The 19,814-nt window shown below is 37.8% G+C and overlaps 1 protein-coding gene across 1 annotated transcript in view; it reads left to right on the forward strand.

Moving 5' to 3' along the window:
• Positions 1–12,224: 12,224 nt before the first annotated feature.
• The window catches only part of sema3e (sema domain, immunoglobulin domain (Ig), short basic domain, secreted, (semaphorin) 3E), a 28,470-nt gene continuing 20,880 nt past the window's right edge, over positions 12,225–19,814 (forward strand). Inside the window, exon 1 of the mRNA XM_014994493.2 lies at positions 12,225–13,816. Within this exon, the coding sequence (XP_014849979.1) occupies positions 13,684–13,816 (133 nt within the window). The 5' untranslated portion in view covers positions 12,225–13,683. The remainder of the gene's footprint in view (positions 13,817–19,814) is intronic.

The raw sequence follows: 19,814 nt of genomic DNA on the forward strand, positions 1-19,814 counted from the left end.
AAAAATGTCAAGTTTATGTGATAGCCCAAGAAGTACCATACACCTGGGAAGTTAAATGAATTTGGTCTCACGGTTTTCAAAAATGTTGCTAATAAAAATGAAAATCGTGAAAGACTGATAGGTGTTCATGTTCAGCCCTCTATAACTTGATACCCCCAAATAAAAACTAGTGCAAAATATTGTATTTCAGAAACTTGATTTGTTAAATAAGGTTCGTTATATTGATGAAAATGTGTGTACTGTAAAGGATGAACGTTTACAGAACATTAGAAAAAGCATCTTAGGACTCATGAACACAGTGTGGAGATTTTTAAAGCAGATTTAGATTATAAAGTGACATCCCATGCTTTATGTTTCTATTAGAACATGGTTTTATCAATGTTTTGAAAATGTGAAAACTATGCCTCAACTGCAAACCTACTGAGACATGACTGACCACAAGACAGACAAAGAGAGCATTGATCAAAATAGCAACCAACAGTCGCTGCAGAGCTCAGGTAGGTGAATTTGTTGACAGACCAACACATATTTGTGCATTGCACAAGCTAGCCTTTGCAGAAGAGTGACAAGAGGAAAGTCATTGTTGAGAGAAAGCCATAAGACCTCCTGTTTGCAGTTTGTTATCTAGGAGTAAAATAGAAGACCAAAACAGAGCTTTCTGGTCCTGCATGCAAAATAACGAATAGGAAATTAACCTGTACTTTATATCATCTTTAAATCATCATCTATACTGTGTAATCTGGTCGTGGTGGCAGCATAATGCTGCAGGTATTCTTTAAAGGGGAAAGGAAAGTTGCTCAGAGAGACTTGAGATGGAGCATTTCATCTATAAATTATGTTAGAGGCCGCAAAAGTATTGAGTCTAGGGTGAGGGTTCACCATCTGTCAGGTCAACAACCCTAAATACACAACAAGATGTGCAATGCAATTGCTTAGATTACTGCATATTCATCTGCTAGTCAAAGTCCATCCCTATGTACAACTCAGAATAAGTAAGATGTGATTTTCCTGCTCAGATATTTTCCATTCAGTCTGAGATGGAGCTATTTTGTTGAGAAATATATCTAAAAAAAATATGCACACTTTATATGTGCAAAGACAACAGAGACATACATGCAGACTTGCAGCTGTAATTACAGTGACAGTTGGTCCTACGCAATGTTGACTGAATGCAAATGCATGCCACACTTTCCAGATTTTTGTCTGCATAAAACAGTAGAAATTATTTGGAAATTTTTGTACTATTCTAAATAATTCACTATGTTGTCTTGGTCTGTCAAATGTAATTCTAAAAAAATAGCTGATTTTTTTTTTCTTTCTACATGATAAAGTATGAAAAACTTTGTAAGGTAGCAATATTTCTGAAAAGCATTAACAAGAAAAAAAAAACCCTAAAATACGTCTCAAATATTAATCAGTTTTTCTTTGTGTGTATCTCGAGCAGAAAAGGGATTACTGTGAGATGGTAATAAAACCTTCGTGGGTAATGTGATGTGAATATTACATGAGATCTCTGCAGTCCCTGAGCGGAAGCAGAGCTGTTTTGCTTTTAAACTGCAGGGGTTGAAATTGAAAAATGATGTTGAATTAAAACTTTTTCCTTCTTTTCTCCTTTCTCTTCTTTTCTTTCAAGAATGACAAAGAATTTAAAAAAGATTTGACAGAACAAATTTGAGAATTACAGAACCTAATCTGTTTTAAAATACTGTGCTACACTGCACCCTGTTGGCTGTATTGCAAATCGCACATTGCTCTATGAATGCATATAATTATCCATTCATCAACTATTTCTAATTCACGTTTCACACAGAAAATCTGCGCCTGTACGATTACAAAAGCTCTTGGATTTAGTTTTAGGTCACTGGACCCCCGATCGGCAACTCAGGGCTCAGGTCAAAGTTCAGTCAGTGAATGAGTCCTGAGGGATTTGATTGTGACCTCTTTTGGCTTTCCATGTGCTGCTGTAGGATCCCAGAGGTCACAAAGCAGATGCAAATTACTTTTCAAAGGGACGTTCTGGTGCTGCACATATAATATACCATCTTCTACACAAAAAATAAAAAACGCCCGCAAACCATGCACAATGTAAAATGAAAGTCTATTCTCAATGTAAAGAAAATAAATGCACAGTGGCAAACCAGTTCTACATATTTACTTCCATCCTATGGAAGTAAAATGTAGAAATTGATTGCATTACTAAATCAGAAAAATGCTCAATAAAAGAGAAACAGGTCTCCAATTAAACAGAAATCGAAATAATTCTGTTTTTATGAAATAACTTTCTACAGTCTGACATTGTTATTAGAATGTTCTTGTAAAGTTATGTTTTTTTTTTTTTTTTAACAGAGAAATGTGTAAATTTAAGTCAGTAGCCACATAGTTCTATAAGGGATCATTTGACCCTAGAGCATCACTGCCCTCCTGTGGTTGAGCAGGAATCTGTCAACGATGGCTGAGCTCTAATATAATGACAAAAAATGGAAACTGCCTTCAGGCCCTAACTTTGGGCGTAGACTGTGGCGTAGATACTCAGACATACAGTCAGAACAGTCATTTAAAACACCACAATTAGTCATTTCTGCTCATCATCATTCCTTCTAATGAATTGTAAATCATTTAGCACCTGCTTCCATACAATTATCTGCTGTCTTATAACTTTAATACTGCTCAAAATTAAATACTTTTGAAGCAGAACAGACATATTGAGATGAGTTTGAAAACTTCCACTTGCATTTTCATTTATTATTTTTCATTATTTTCCTTTGTTCAAAGCAGATTCGTTCTGCTTTATTTATTTATTTTTTATGTAAAATGATGCTTCACTGCAAACGTTAAAATAACTCCAAAGCTTCTTCCTGTTTTTGTCTATGCCTTGTGCCACAGGGCCTGTGGCGTTATTTCTGCCACCAACTGGAATGCCCACTGACCAATCTGTGCATGCTTTGAGACTGATGTAAGAGCATATATCCATTTGAATTTGTGGCATGTGATTCTGACACATGCTCATCCCTGAGAGCTCTTGCTCCACCAGTCATCTTTCAAACTTGAGATGCCAACAATGTTTAAAAAAAAAAAAAAAAATCTTTAATTTACAGTAAAATACTGTATATTAGAAACATTTATTTTTTTAAGTATACTCAGCTCTGTACGCTGTTTTGAGAGCGCAGAAACAACGCTCCCATTCTGAGCTCTCTCAGACAGCGCTCAGAGCGGGAAGCTGGGTTATGGTCAAAGTTGAGATTGAGACATGATCGAACAAACCACTATAAAGGGGAGCAAAAACGAGAGACTGCATACAGGGCTGTCCAGGAGATTCATCTTTCCTCAAGTAAAAATTGTACGGTTGTATTCAGTCTATTAATATACTGTGCATACTTTTACTTTTAATATGTTGTTATCATGATCACTAATTATGTTGATTTTTCACAAGCCAGACTTTTTGGTCCTCCTAAGCAGCCACTAGGTAGCCTATTCACAGTGTGTCAAACGGGTGGGTGGAGCTAAGACAGGGAATGTTAATGTATTTAACAACAATCACTAAGAGACGAACTAAGAATGGCAAAATAACGGATTTCAAACAATTAAGACACAGAAAGCAAAGCATCGTTGCTCATTGTCTGTTATTCCACCTCAAAAACGAATCCGTTTCACAGAAAGGCGGAGAAGTCATCTGGTAGGTTGCTGACTAAGTACATAAAGCACATGCTAATACACAGGCAGGCACCATTGTCTTTTTAAAAGTAATCTTTTACTAAAACTTTGTTCAATGGAACTGTGGGAAAAAAGGATGAGTGTGTGTTCCCCCCATCAGGGGGCTGTGGAAACAGGGCAGAGACGTATTTATTTTACTTTAGTGACAATACACAAGTAGGTCGATGTTTCTGTGACCCCAAAAACACTTACAAACACGCCTGGATCACAGGTGCAGTCCAGCTGTGCTGTTCTGCGTTCCTTGAAAATATTTAGTATATTTTGAAAAGCAGATTTACTCAGTAAGTTGAATATTTATACCATATGGTGTAAAGGTTTTTTTTTTTTTTTTTTTTTTCCATTTCATTTTATATTTTTTTTAGTCATTTTGCAAAAATGCAATAAACTGCAACTAAAATGTTAATTTCTCAAGAGTTAAATCATCAGCTATGATTCATCAAAGTCTAAATTCTGCAGCTTCAGGACATGTGATGTTGCCATTATCCTCCCTAACCTGACTTTCTAAAGCTTTTCATTCACTGCACCCCAGGGGCACATCTATTTAAATGCTGTGTTTGTAAAGATAGCCTTGCATTTCAGCCTTACTTCCAATCCAGCATGTTTGAATAAAACTCTTCTGTTAAAAAAGAGAAAATTGAAAACCTTCTCGGAGACAAATAACCAGCAATACTTTTGTTAAACACCAATCAAAACCAAATAAAACAAAGGCTAATCTGACATTTGCCTTTCCCTCCAAATGGTTTACAAAGTAAAAAAAAAAACTTTCATCTTGAACAATAATTACTTGATTGCCATGCCCCTAGAATAACATTTTAAAAACTATATTTTACTCAAAAATACAAACATTTTCTTCATAAATTATTCATTGAGTGACAGTATTATTTAACCTGATTAAAAATATAATTGTTCTTTTATCAGAACAGTCCCTTTTGCTGACAGTAAAACTGACTGAAGCTATGAAAATGTGGGGTGAGGTACTGTGCATAAACAAGTTTTAGTTTTTCATTAAGGCAGTTATATGCTTGTCAACTAACAACAAAAAGGTTCAGAGGAAAAAATGGCGATAGATTATCTGAAAAGTCATCAACATTAAATGCTTCTGGCAAAAACCAGAGTGAAAATCAGGCGAAGAGAGTATGAAAACACAGACACCAAAGTTGCTGAAAGGAACTGATGAGATAGGGATCAGACAATGGCTGAATGAGTCCTCTGGCTTGACCTCTGCTGATCCAGAGATGGGTCAGAGGTGCACCAAAGAGCAGAGGTCAATTTATCAAGAGAAATATGTTTGGGTGTCCTGACATTCGCCTGACTTCTGACCGGCTGGTCCCTTCCACACTTCTAATCTGTAACTGATTGAGATCTGCCAAAGCAAGGTTTAGCTGCAACCCCTGGAAGTCGTCATGCAGTCGAAGGCTTAGCTCTCTTTCAGCCTAAAACCAGGAATTAATTACAGTTCATAAACCAATTTGCAAAAATAACTTATTTTTTTTTCCACAAAACACCACGAGTCCCCAGAAAATAACAGTAAAAACGTATCACATTTTATTCATGGTTAAATCTATTTTCTCACCAATCATACCAATACTGTAATTTTAATGCCGCCCTGGACAGCTGCCTCAGAGCCAGTGGAAGCCCTGAATGGAGGGAAGCTCAGCTCTGGTGATCCTCTCTGCAGACGTAACTGTTTGTTTCAGTTTGGACTCTGCACAGTTTGGTGCCAGCCACACAGTGATGGACAAACACAGGACTGTCTGAATAATGGCAGCGTTGAAGATGGTCAGTAGCTCCAGTGTAGAGTTTGCCGAGTTGGCACACATAAAATACCACCAATGTGTTATCCTACAATTTTTCTATATTTTGCTCCATCTATCTTCCCGTCAGTTTTGAATAGCTTCCCCAGTCCCTGCTGAAGAAAAGCATCCCCACAGCATGATGCTGCCGCAGGTAACAGTGGGATTGTTTGTTCACAGTGGGGAGGCGTGCACCTTTTTTTTCCCCCCCACACATAGTGTTTTTGCATGAAGGCATGCAACTTATCGTTTGGTCTCATCTGACCAGAGCACCTTCTATTACATCCAGTTGTTGTTCCTTATATCATTTTTGGAAACAGCAGGTAGAATGAACTCCTAATGACTTTACTAATATTAAAGGGAGCTGAGCACAAACGTTCTGTCACACAAAATCAGAATAAAATATATTGTAGTTTTCAGTTGTGCAGTTGTGAAAAGATTCATAGCTATGACCACACAACTAATGACCAATATTATACATCTCTGAGGATGATCAAGATCATTTTATAAAGAACATTTGGGATGCTTTCTAACTTCTGCACAGTGCAAAACAACATGTTGCCAATCTAAAACAAATTCAAAATGAATATGTTTTAGAAAAAAAAAAGCAGTCTGTGTTCAATAACAAGTGTCAGACTGACACTAGTGTGACAGGAAGGTCACGTGTCTTTGTTGCCTTCTGTTTCATACATCTGACTGCAACCGCTGGCAGCTCTTATAGTTAGTCATTCAAGCCTCCATAATTACTAGCCTTACAGTTCCACAGAAACCAGCAGAGATCCGCTCTGACTGTGTGAGGAGAACAGAAGGTAAACAATGGGGTTTTTTTCTCTGTCAATAAAAATCAACACTCAGTGTCAACTGACAAACACTTTTCCTGGAACAAAACATAGTGGTTTCGAGACACATACTTTCATTCCTAAGTAAACACTCATCAGGACAGTCTCACAAAAGCTGATTGTACAGAGAAAACAAAATAGTGTGTGGTAAGCTGGACATTTTTATATCCTCTTGACCGCTAATTGGATAATGTGGCAACAGGACAAAACAGATGTTCTATTTTCACTTGTCCTCTTTCGGGATTAAGGTTCCATTTTAGCTGGGCTTTCAGTAAATTTCTCCTCACATCCAGACAGCAATCAATAAGTCAAAACACTGCAGTCAATGATGTAGCTGTAATGTAACAAAACTTGAATAGCTTCAGAGGTAAACGTACTTCTATAAGGCATTGTGAGCCATGTTTAAAGCAAACACTGCGCTGGAAATTACCTAGTTAGTTTTAAATATTATTTTATGTCTCTCAAGGAGAGTGTTATTGCATCTTTTTGACAGGCTGCCAAGTCAAAGACCCAATTCAACATAAGAGTTTTCCTTAAGTGTCCTGTATCTGTAGACACAACACTGGTTTATCCACTGATCCTGTCGGTGCCTGAATTATTCGTTTGTCAGAGTTTAATGTTTACCAAACAGAAGAAGATTCTCTTGAAAAAGTTGAGCTACTTTTCAGAAAATGAATGGAGTACAACTGAGATGAAAAACAGCCAATACCTAAAAGAGACAACAACAAAAAAATAGGTGAAGACCACTCCAGACTTTCTTTTTTATATCAATACATCAACACATTTATCACAAATTAAAATATATACAAAGTTTCACATTCATACAGATCCATAGAAAATTCACTTTAAAGACCATTGTGTGTGCTATGAATTTATTTCCATGAATTTGTTGTGCAGGAGTTTTCTTTCTTTTTGAGAAACATTGAATAAACTTAATCTTGTGACACTTTGTAGCTCCTGCAGCTACAGGAATCATTGGAAATATCATCTCAGCTGAGGAAATATGTTAATCTTACTCTTGCTTTTCCAAAGTTATTGTCCTGCTTTCACACATGCAGCCTGAGCTTTCTTGTCTTTTAGAAGCATCTGTGAAGTGTTTCATTCCTATCTAAATAACCACTAGAAGTTGTAAATCTGACTTGGCGAGAAATGTAAACTTAGCGACATCTACAAATAGACGAACAGGAGGCTCTGACACAAGCAACTGATAATGTCTGCTAAAGCAGTAAGAGTGATGTAGTGTAAGTTCATAGGTTAACTGATTAGCTTGAGCTCCACCAACAGGAGGATCCGCTTTGGGATAAGTAGCAGTAGGCCAATATCTGCCAACAAATTCTTGACTTCCCTCCCTCATTCTTTGTGAATTTTGTTAATGATAGGCACATTCTACCTGTCAGACCGAGTTAGGCTAAAGTAGCAAAACGTGTCCTGACTCAGGGGTCAACTCAAAGCTGCTGCTACTTTGATAACAACGGGGTTTTGAGGAGTGCATGTATTTGTACAGAGGGAAGAATGACAGGTACACACTCAAATGTCATCAGGCAAGAAAATCATGCAGGCTTAAAGATGAACTCAGGAACAACAGTCATGGTGTGAATCATTGTCCTAATTTACAGAAAAGAAAAAAAAAACTAACCTTTTCAAGCAATTGGTTTTAACTAAACTAATTTAGCTTAGTTAAAACCAAATAAATTTTTTTTCAGGCAATTTATCTTGATCCCAGAGGATTTTAAGGATGGAAGTCACACCTCAATATCAGTTTTCCAATTAAAAATACATTTTTTTTGTTCAATGAAGTTGTGTTAAAAGTTTGTAAGTCTTACCTGAGGTAGATAGTTGTGGTATTTTTATTACGTATAAATCCAGGTTAGTTGGTACCAAAAGCTAACGGTAACCTGTACTCTTTCATGGCCCAAAGTCAAAGCAGACTGAAATAATACTAAATATATTTTTATCTTTTAAAAAAAAAAAAAGAAAAAAAAAAGAAGCATTTTTTCATTTATTTATTTTTTTGGTTCTGCACTGAGAGTAAAGTGAAAATAATATTTTAGAAACTGTTTGTGTTTGTGAGTTGAACTTGTTTGACAACCACACTTAAACAACAAAAAGGCATGACTTTAATGAGGAATAGACCCATATGTTCATGACAATTTCTGTTTTCCTGAAGAGAATTCATTAGTAGGAGCTTAATATAGTTTCTTTCTAAATTGCCTTGAAGCATTTCTCTGAGCAAATTCAAAGTCTCAAAACTGTTAGTGTGACCTCCACAACATTTAGTCATTTGTGCAGCAATCCGTCAACAAATTGCAAATCCCTTCCCCTTGTGTTAACACATGATACACGTGCTTGCTCTCTCTCTCTTGCTCTATCTCTCTCACACACACACATTCACGCACGCACACGTGCATGCACACACCAAGAGGTAATGAATACCTTCATGTTTCAGCTTAATTGCAACATGATAACATGCTGAGTTTTACAAAATGGAAAACTTTTATTAAAGTTTTCATTTTGGGTAGCCCAACATTTTGTCTGAATCGTCTCCCAAAAAGGATTCCTCCTCCTCTCCTTTCCTATATCTCCATCACTCTGATTTACTTTTGCTGTTAAAGGCAATGTTTGTGTATGTCACATTTCAGTGGGATTATAAATTGTTAGGAAACAAACTGCAGTGAAGTACAAGATGGAGGCTGATGTTTAGTCTACTTTATACCTCTTTTCCATGATTGTAGAATCTATGTCTATTTTCTGTGCCAGCAGTAATCACAGTGCGCTCAAGACAAATGGTTAAAGGCAGAGACAAGACGGTGGAGCAAAAAACACGATTAGCAGGCCTGTTTTTTTCCACCTTAAACTTTTGAACTTAAACAGTACTGTTGATGTGCAATACATGGGCGATGATAATGTAAAGTAAGATAAATGAGTACATTAACAGGCCTGCAATAGTATCTGAAACACAACTGTCTGCAAGTGCAATACAAATGCACAGTCAAGTACACAAACTCATCCGCTTACCTGTAGGTTATTTGATGGTTGCCATGATGATGAATGTGACCAGATGGTCATGTCCACGTCTGGCTCCAGAGGTGTAACTCATTCCTCCTCTTTACCATCTGTGACAGCATTGAATTGATCTGGGCTTGGTTTCCCATTACTAACCACGAGACCAAAAGTATGACCTGAAGCCTCAATGACTAGAAGAAAAGAAAAGCCAAATTAGTGGTTGTTAACTTCTTTTCATAGCATTAAACTAAGCTTGTGTATCACTGGGGTTTCTGGGTTTATCAGTGGGAAAGGAGAATATATTTAGAAGACTGCTGCAGAAACTCAACTGAGAAGCACACACACACACACACACGCACACACACACACACACACACACACGTTTGTTGCCACATGATGAGATTGCTGGAAATACTGGATTGAAACAAATTTTTTTGCAATATCCTACCTTCCTACAGACATGTGACATCTGCTTATGTTTTTAAGCTTGTATGCACTTTATTTTTCATAAAGTTCACATTCAGCACATTCAAAAGTCAACCATAGCACACCTGGATTTCAAGTCAAACTTGCCCTCTGCATGTCATTCTCTCTGTTCACTCATCTGTGGCTCATCAGCAGCTACTCCCTCTCTCGGCGTGGTATCACACAGAGCTCCATCAGCGCTCTGACTGCAAAGCAGCAGTTTGTGCAAACAGAGGGAACATTTATACGCCTCGAGGTTTTCTTATCTACATCTTCTGACGCAGTCTATGATCACAAGGAAACAGCTATACCTGCATTTTTTTTTTATTTTTTATTTTTTATGCTGGCTGTTGCCTGAGAAGCGTGTATATGAGTTCATGTGTCCTAACTGCCCATATGACAGCCACCTGTGTAAACGCTTGGAGTATATCATGGCTCTGAAACACTGGATCCTCATAGTGCTGCTCTTGTTGCCGTGGGAGACCTGAGACGTGACCTCGCTTTAGCAGGGGAGAGCACAGCAGGTGGTCAGCAACAGACATAAAATACGCCAACACACACTTGCTTCTAAGCATGAATATATTCATGCATGCTCAGTCATTTTGCAATATCCTGCTTTGAATTTTCATATTTCCTTGTTTCTCCCATGCATGCTGCAGTTCAGTGGATTTAGCAAACCAGTATTTGTTTAAATATGAAAGCGTATTTTTGGAGGGTGGGGGGGGCAGACAGGAGGGAGGGGGGCTTAGAGTTTGCGTTTCTTCCTCTGTGGGTCAAACAGGAGGTGAGAAAGGCCTCTGTTGAACAGGCTGGATATTGACACAGCGCTACCATGAAAAAAAATATTTTCTGTGTTCATCAAGCATTAAAAGCAGGCTGCTAGACCTTTAGACATGGCTTGTTCAAACAAACGCTAGCCTCCAGCACTCAATCAAACTCACATTCACAAACGGAGGGTTCAAACAAAAAAAAATAATACTAAAAGGAAAGAGCTTTAAAACGTGGCCATGAATGTTTTGACTGAGAAGTTTTATGTACTCAGAGAGCACAGGATATTTCAAATTCATTATATCTCCAGCGCATTGCACCCACAATATGAATTCAAGGTGCTAGTGGAATCGCAGGGACATGCGTAAAAGAACAGAATTTTAACAGTTGTACAAAAAAAAAAATAGTGCATGTGTGTTTGTATGCGAGTGAAAGTGCTCCACACCGGAGTCCTTGGTGCAAGCTGTAAGGAAAATAGATAAGAAAGAAATAACAGGGGGCATAAACAGTAATAAACTTCTGTTTATTATGTGAGGCATTGTTCTGCCTCACATAATAAACTGGAGTGAAGGAATTAGAGAAAGGAAATGCCGAACCCGCTGGTCGATGTGCATTAACCGCTTTAAACGGCTATTAATCTGGGACTGGAGCTTATAAGCTTCGGAAATGAGACTCTGCCGGCAGAGCTTTTTGTCATGATGCAAGACTGAAATGCGCCCTGCATTAGTGCCTCGGTTAAAAATTATGATCTGGGTGTCACAATCACTCTGATTGTAGCAACTCGGAGGAAGCTGACGTCGAACAGTTGTCTCACCCGCGGTGACAGATGAGTGTATAATTACAAGAGGCAATAGAATAACACATATCGTGTATGCTACAAGACCTTCGTACACAAAAAGTCCTTCTGTTCTGGGAGGGAACAGGTGCAGTGTGGGAGTTGCAGTCAGTCATCAGATCTCAGGGTCTTTGTGGAGGGTGCGGGGTGGTTGAGTGCAGCTGCCACAGCCCAACACAATCACTTGCAATTCCATATACCTCATGTGTCTTAATTTATGTTTGCCTGTAAGAGCTGGTTCCCATTATGCTCATAAATGTTTGTCTTTTAGTTGTCTGGCTTCTATGTTGATGATCATGCCTTAACTGCTGTCTTACTTGTTTATTTCCTTTTAATATTTAAATAAAAATAATTTTCAAATAAAGATAATCACTAGCAAATATAACCGAGAAAATAAAACTAAAAGTTGTTTTTAATTATTTTTTATTATTTTTCTCCCAAACACATTGATTACATTGATACGTTGCTCTCTGTGAATCTGAATGCACACATTTTGTCGTCAAAATACATGGCGTGGTCATATTTTTCTTTCATCTCCACTAAATGACCATCACAAAACCAATAGTTGTTTGGGAGCAAAAATAGTTCCTTTGCTCCCAGAAGACAGCCATATCACCCACATTTAAAACTTTGGCTGCGTCTTCAACTTTTTTTTTTTTTTTTTTTTTTTTTTTTTATAAACATAGGACCTTGTAAATTTGTTCTGTACCTTGTGTGAAATTGTAAACCAAAGTTTAAAACCATCACATACACCCTGTAAATGTTCACTAAAAATGGAGAGAGAGAGAGAGAGAGAGAGAGAGAGAGAGAGAGAGAGAGAGAGAGAGAGAGAGAAACTCAATTAGACAGATTGTGGTGGCAGGCAGATCTGAAAGGGACAACAGTGTGATGAATCAAAACAGAGCATGTGGGACACAAGGACACACAAATAATCAGGTTTTAAAGGACTGACAAGTGTGAATGATGGGTAGGAAAATAAACAGAGAGGAGAGAATAAATGAGTAGGGAGATGAAAACTTTAATCAAAGAAACCTTCCGCTTGAAAATGTGTGGAAACAGCGGTAGTAATCATCCACATGGAAACAAGCACAAAGGCAAATAATTGAAAGTGAACAAAGTGCCAGTTTGCTTTGGCTGAGGTCCATGTTGGTGTGGCAGGAGCCGAAGAAAAGAGAAGGTAGTGACGGAGGAGAGCAGCGGAGGAAAAGCAGGGGGTGGTCTGTGGACTGAAATGGGAGGCATCATTTCTCAGAGGAGGGAAAAGTCCCTCAGAATGGGAGAGGAACTCTTAGCACACAGCTGCCCTGGAGGGAGAAAGAGATCTTAAGACAGTCTCGAGGAAGACGAAGGAACATTTTAGCCCTTCTGACTGATATAAACTACCCACATTGTCAGCTACTTTACTCCCGTAGGCTTCCCCCCACCCACACCACACAGTGGCAGGTGGCCTCAAGATCAGTAGATGCGGTAGAAACCATCTTACCTGACTGACAGAGGTTTGGATCCTCCCCGATTACTTGAGCAGGCAACAGACTTAAGAGCTGAAGCCTCACTTTGCTGAGAGACTGCACGCCAGGCACGAGGCTCCCTACTCCTCCCCTCTACCACTCTGTCTTTTACTGGGCTCTTGTCCAGAGAATGACTGGCCCCAGCGGACCTGAGAGGAGGATCACACGCTGAAGACACAGAGCAGCAGCTCTTTACTCTGCAGACTGGGATTTTACAAATCAGCAGCTCAAACACTTATATGGGATTCAGAGACTGGCTTGAAATTTTTCCACTTTTTTTTTTTTGTTTTTTTTCTTCATCAGATCATAAACAGTGGAGCAAACGCTGCACTTGCTGACAGCTAAAAAAAAGCAAAGAAAAAAAAAAAAAAGCAGACGGACTGACATATGGACAGAGAGCAGTGAGCACTGCGGCGTGAATGTAGCAACTGGACTTCTCTTCTCTCTGGTTGCTAAGACCAAACAAGGATAATAGCCAAAGCACTATCCTTTCCACCAAAGGTAGTGGGTGGATGCAGCTTTCAGCAGGCTGCTATAGGGGAGAGCAGTCACTGCATAGAGGCTGCCTGTATAGCTGATCGACAGAGTGGTGATTCTGAGAAAATGCTCTGCTACCTTCAACTACATTCTTCTTGAAGACTGAGGACTATCTGCTGTGTTTAGTGGATATATATACAAATACCTGTGGAGTTTCAACATTATTTTGGACTTTGCTGCTCATGCTGAGTGGACGCAAGGCTTTTTAACCTAATGCCTATAAAATGCTTATCTTAGAGATCATGGCAGGATGGTTAAGGTCTGTAAATCTGTCACTGATGCTGCTGTGTCTTATTCTGCTGGGAATGGCTCACACTAAACACAGTATATACCCAAGGATACGACTCTCCCACAAAGGTAAAAATGCACATACTCTGTGTGTTTATGTTTTATGTTCACCTTAAGCATCACATATATTGTGTGGTCGAAATTTAATACCTGCGCTGCTAAAAAAACAAAAAAAAAACAGATTAACAGAGTCTGAAGTGAAAGTGATCTGAATTTATATTGCAGTCCCCTCAGAATGCAAACTGAGAGTGGGGTGGGTGTAACAGCATTATTTTTAAATAGACCCCTGTTACTGACTAATTCTGAATTCACATTTTAAATAACACAGGTTGATAAAACAAAAGTTTTTTATGACTAAAAAATAATATTTCCTAGGTTAGAAATAGTAACTATAAGGCTATTGGTATGGACAATGTGGTTTTCCACCTAGGTTGTCCTTCAGACAAGAGTAGCATTGAAATTTAAGGTGGAAAAAATATTTAATTTTTCAGTTGCACCTCAAGTACTGCTGCACATCGCTGCTGATGAAATATGAAAGTTGGTATTTGATTAGATTCTAAAAGATTCTTTCATATCTTATTATTCTTTCACCATTTCTCATTTAAAATATGATATATATAACCGAGCATTTTTCTTTTTTTTTATTTATTATTTTTTACACACAACTGATGCTTCCGTGGCCTCCTCACAGTTTGTTTTGGTCTCTCAGCTATGGTGGTTGACAATCCACAATGTGGCTTTCTCTCATGCCATACTGGCGGAGTGACGGAATATATTTCTTTTTCTTTTTGAAACTGGAATGTGTCTGTGAGTAAGAGACAAGTGTCTATGTGCTTGTGGGTGTTTATTTGTGTATGGGAGTGGGTGATTTGGATGTGCATGCACTGGTATGCGGACTGATTGCTGTGTATCTCTTTGACAATAATGAGGGTTTTTATCTTTGCAGATAAAAACTCTTGAGTAAACACTGTATTTTTCTAAGTTTCCTTTGATCTTTACAGCAACAGGAGGCGATAATTCCACATAAGCCTGTTAGTCATGGTTGGAAATAGGTGTGGAATTTGGACGGTTTTTTAACTCGTACACACTCGGAGAATTTAATGCGAGTTGACGAGTCTTGTCTATCAATAGCGAATTATGCAGGCTATGTAATACAATGCATTGCAGAATTCTTTTCCACATCACCACTGCCATTATGAAATTAACTAAGGAATTAAAGTATATGTATATATATATATATATATATATATATATATATATATATATATATATATATATATATATATATATATATATATATATATATATATATAAATCTTCTATATTCAGTGCATCAACAATATTAATCACACAACTGCCTACATGATTAGTCAGTATTGCCACATAAATATCAGGTGTGGTTATAACTTTCATCTATGATCCGTTCTTTTTATTTTTTTATTTTTACCTACCTGAGGGCAGAGCTGCCATGATGACTGACATCCCTGACTCTCCGATACATGTTCTGGCTAGCACAGAACACCAGGAAAAAGACAAAACCTGCACTTGGATCCTATCATTATGGAATGATAAACATCTAAAGTCCTAATATATGCCCTGTGGGCTCCGCCAGTTATATTTGCACACATCCGTCGGTTCACACAAACTCTTGCAAGCAGACATAGTTAAACACACCGGCACAAGGAAAATTGTGTGAATTCTTTGCACGAGGCGGACTTGGATGCAGTTCAGCACAGATGAAGGGAAATATGGTTCTAAGTATTCATCTATATTACCATAACATCTGGTACCAAAAGCAATGGGGGAAAAAATATCATCTATGAATGACAGCATTGTTAATTTTGTCAGGGCTGATATATTTTTAACCTTCTCATCAGGAGGGCCAACTATAGATTGGGATCAATAGTAAGGTCAATAAAATATGACGTCAGCCATTTCAGTGTCTAAAACGGCCGCACTGTGCAATGTTTATCTGTTTTTTGATGTGACACACACTTTGCACACAATGTAATAGTAACAATGCATATTTTTATTACCTTTTGTTTTTATCTATTTACCATGTTTTGTGCAGATGTCTGGACTGGTTAATATTATTTTGTGTGCCTTTAAAATCATTTCTGCCCTGGCCACTACTTTATTTTTTTACACTCCCTTGTAACTCAGGGCTGCTATGTTAATCACACAGAGTATTGAGTTACAAACTCTGAAACCACAATGTCTTCACAAAGAATTGACCTGAAGCTTTGGCTGCCCAACATCCAAAGACTTTAAACACATGCCCAAAGATGTTAATACAGCTTAACTGCTTGGACATTTAGCCAATCAGACTTCTTAAATAATGGGTTAGTACACTCTGAAATGCCCCTGCAGGGATATATGTTCACAGTCCGGCAGAGATAAAGAGACACTGTTTGCTTTGTATTATTTTCATGCCTTTGAACAGGGCTCCATATGATTTGAATTTGCATCATTCAGGTTTCTTGGCAGCTTATTTGAGATCACCAGGCTACAGGAGTGAAATAAGATCTTGTTTTAGAACAGCCATCAATTTAGCTGATAATGAAGCTGTGGCACAACTCAGCATGTGTCTGAGTATCAGCAGGCTGCAGGGTGGTGCTCAGGCTCAGATTTAATGTGCTGCCTCTACAGCCTTGCTATAATGTTACCTAAAGCTACTAAAAGTGAGACGGAGGTTTTGATAGTTACAAACCTTAAATGAAAAACATTTTACAGTTTAATATTGAGAGTAATTGACTTAAACAAGTGCCCTATGCTTAGTAGAGAACATCTTCATGACACATTTGTTTTGTTTATTTACTGGCCATTTTGCACATGTAATTTACATGTATTCACACCCAAAGATTTTTAGTATTTGCCTTTATTCTAACCATAGTCAAGGGATTGCTTAGAGTTATTTCAGTTTGATCAAGCTAGGTTTCACTGGAACAAATTCTCATATTATTATAACTTTGAATAAAAATGGCAGAGCATCAATGTTCTAAACACTGAAATTGAAAACAAAAACATAGCATCCTTTCATTACCCGGACATGTCACCAAATTTTCTAACTGCAGTTTTAAAACAGCTCATCACTCTTGAACAGTAACAGGTTTGGCAAAGTAAATGACATTACTCTGTGCTTCAAACAATATAAAAAAAAACTCGGATTACTCCGACATGTTCTCTGATATCCTATTCAGAGGATGTGGTGGCACTTTTATACAGTAACTTTACACAGATGGTTTAAAACGTTACTGACCCATGCTTAGTCATGGGTCATATTTAGTCATTTCATCAGTCGATTTGACCAAAGCAAGATCAGAAACAAGGCTGATGGAAATACAGAGAAATACAAAGTTTCTAGAAAATAATATTAAATCAAATACATACATAGTGTTGAAGTGATTTGCTTACCTATGAAGTAGATAGAGATAAAATGGCTACATGGGTCAATGAAAGTAGGGGTATAAATTGGCAAATGGGTGAGTTGACACACAGCCATTTGTTTACTCCGTTAATTAATTTGTTTTATTTACCTCTTTGGTAAATCAGTTTTTGTGAATATTCAGAATATTTTCTCTATACATGATGATTATATGTTTCATGTAGTATTCTTTTCAGTAATACATCCCAGATAAAAAAAATGCTTTTGGAATTATTAAACATTCACTCAGATATGGACATTCCACCAAACTTAGCTGTTTAATGACTGCATTTTAAACTAACATCATCATTTAATAAATAATAATCTCACAAATACTCTGTCTGCCTAATACATAAGCATTATGTAATATATATGTTCATGTATCTATTTAGACTTGCATCTACTTCTAATAATTTTTAGAATGCTTGAGGCCAGAGCTCATGTGTACTTTATGCATTTACGTGTGTAACTGATACACACTTTTTCTAAAATCAACAAATAATGGTGCAGATACAAAAAATGTATCTGATCACGTTGGTAGAAGCACTGATTGCCAAAGCAGTGGTTGGGAGGTTTTTGTTCTCAGCATTTCTGATAAAACTATGAGTTAGACAAAAAAAAAACTCCAAGGTACATAAACACAGGGATTACTCGGGTGGCAATTACAGGTGTGTGAAGCCTCTCTTTGAACTGTAATTTTAGACCTCCCTCTCCTGAGAACAGAAAGCTGTCACTATATATTTTTTACAACCCCCAGACCTTGGAGCTGTAGGTAATTTGGGGGAAACCAGTATGCATGGAGCAAAATTAGGGTAGGAATTTCTATTACTCATTTCTTCTAATGTGGCAGGTGAGGAGTCCAATTAACTTTAGTTCATTCATTAAAAGAGGCCTACGATAAATGCACATCACCTTGAATAATGTCTAAAACAAAGTGTTTGTGCAGACATTTAAGCCAAGCATGTGGAAAATGGAAGATAAGCTGAAGTTCAGATAAATAGCAACTAGAGAAAACTAAAGTAATATTTTTTTTACCTTCTCCTTTATCTTCCCAGCTCAGCTTTGTGCCCTATTCATTTTATGTGTGTATATCTCAGCTTCACCTTCTCCCTCTGTGTTATGTTTTTGCTCTACTGTTTGATAATGAGATGTCCAGAGGGGTAGGCAGCTGGTGAATATCTAATACCTTTTTTGACCTTTTCTCTGTGCAGGGAAGAGGAAAAGGAGTCAAGTTGTTCCCATAATAAAGTATTGGGGGGATATTCAGGTCTTCAAAGAAAAAGTTGAATTATCGACATTTGAAAAATCATTAAAACCGATAAAGGACCATCAGGTAGAAGTCGTTCATTGTTGGAGTGATAAATCAATGGCAGGCATTATGCCTAATGTCAGTATTATTGTCAAATTTGTTGTCGATTACAATAGCTAAACCTCATTAGCAGTCGTGTCACATCAGACCCACGTAACAAAAATGTGGGAGAAGTTACCCAAATGCCTAGAATATCATTTCATTACCTACAGCAGACCCTGGCTAACATTGATGTGACAGATCAAAATTGCACATTCAGAAACAGACTGCAAAAGTTTGACTTCCATTGGTACCATGCAAGGAGTAAATCAGTGCTCTCTAAAGAAAAAACACAAGCACCACACTGAAGTTTGTCAGAGAGAACGCACATTCTCTGCAGAGATTAGTCTTAAACTGAATTGCTAGGACACCAAAATAAGCAGAATGTTTGGCAAATAACCTCGAGCAAATTGCAAAGCATGGAAGTGGAATAGTCATGGTTTGTTACAGCACCACCAAGACCCCCACACTATCATAGGCTCCTACAATATATCACAGGGTGCTTAGGAAAAATGGAAAACATCTGTAAAAAATAAAAATAAAAAAATCACACCTGAAGCAGAATTAGACCCAGTAATATGATAGTTAAAACATTTAGTCCAATGATGTTTGGCAACAAAGTCGGAGAGTCCTGGCGTTGAAACGTTGGAGGCGCCTCCTCACCATTACCCTAATCATGAGGTCCTCCCAAAGGTTTATATGTGCTACGTAAAGGCCAATGTTGTGAATTATTTTGCTTGCAGCTGACACCATGTCACCATGGACCAGGAGGTGAACTTAGTTAGGGACTCAAATACAAGCAATGACTGTATCAGTATAACCGATGACTTGAAACTTTATAATTAGTGGAGGAATTATTCTAAGTAAAATATGAGACAGTATCTCACGTGAAAGCATGTTAAAAATACACTCCTCATGTTACGTGCATGATAATTGCAATGTTTCATAAAATTGAAAAGCGACGTCTTGGTTTCTAACAACTGTAACAACTCAGAGAAAAAAAAAAAAACTTTACCATTTCTCCCGTCCTCCATGTGGCTTTCATTTTCCAATGTGACATCATCTCCCTTTTACAAAAGAGAATGTAAAAATAAAGGGCATAACATTTAGTCACAACACCCAGCAACACCCTCATGAGCTTCATGGTTTCAATCAGACCTCTGCGTCACAAGGCAAGGTCTGCTTGTCCGTGTTTGCACCTTCAAACACTTCATCACCCCACTCAATCTCTTTGTGGCCTCGCATGAGTCAACACACCCAATAGGTAACCATATTTGAAAGCACATTTAGCTGGA

This window comes from Poecilia mexicana, unplaced genomic scaffold (genome assembly GCF_051168715.1).
Source record: "Poecilia mexicana isolate PSO_F unplaced genomic scaffold, ASM5116871v1 scaffold_6, whole genome shotgun sequence".
Lineage (NCBI taxonomy): Eukaryota > Metazoa > Chordata > Actinopteri > Cyprinodontiformes > Poeciliidae > Poecilia > Poecilia mexicana.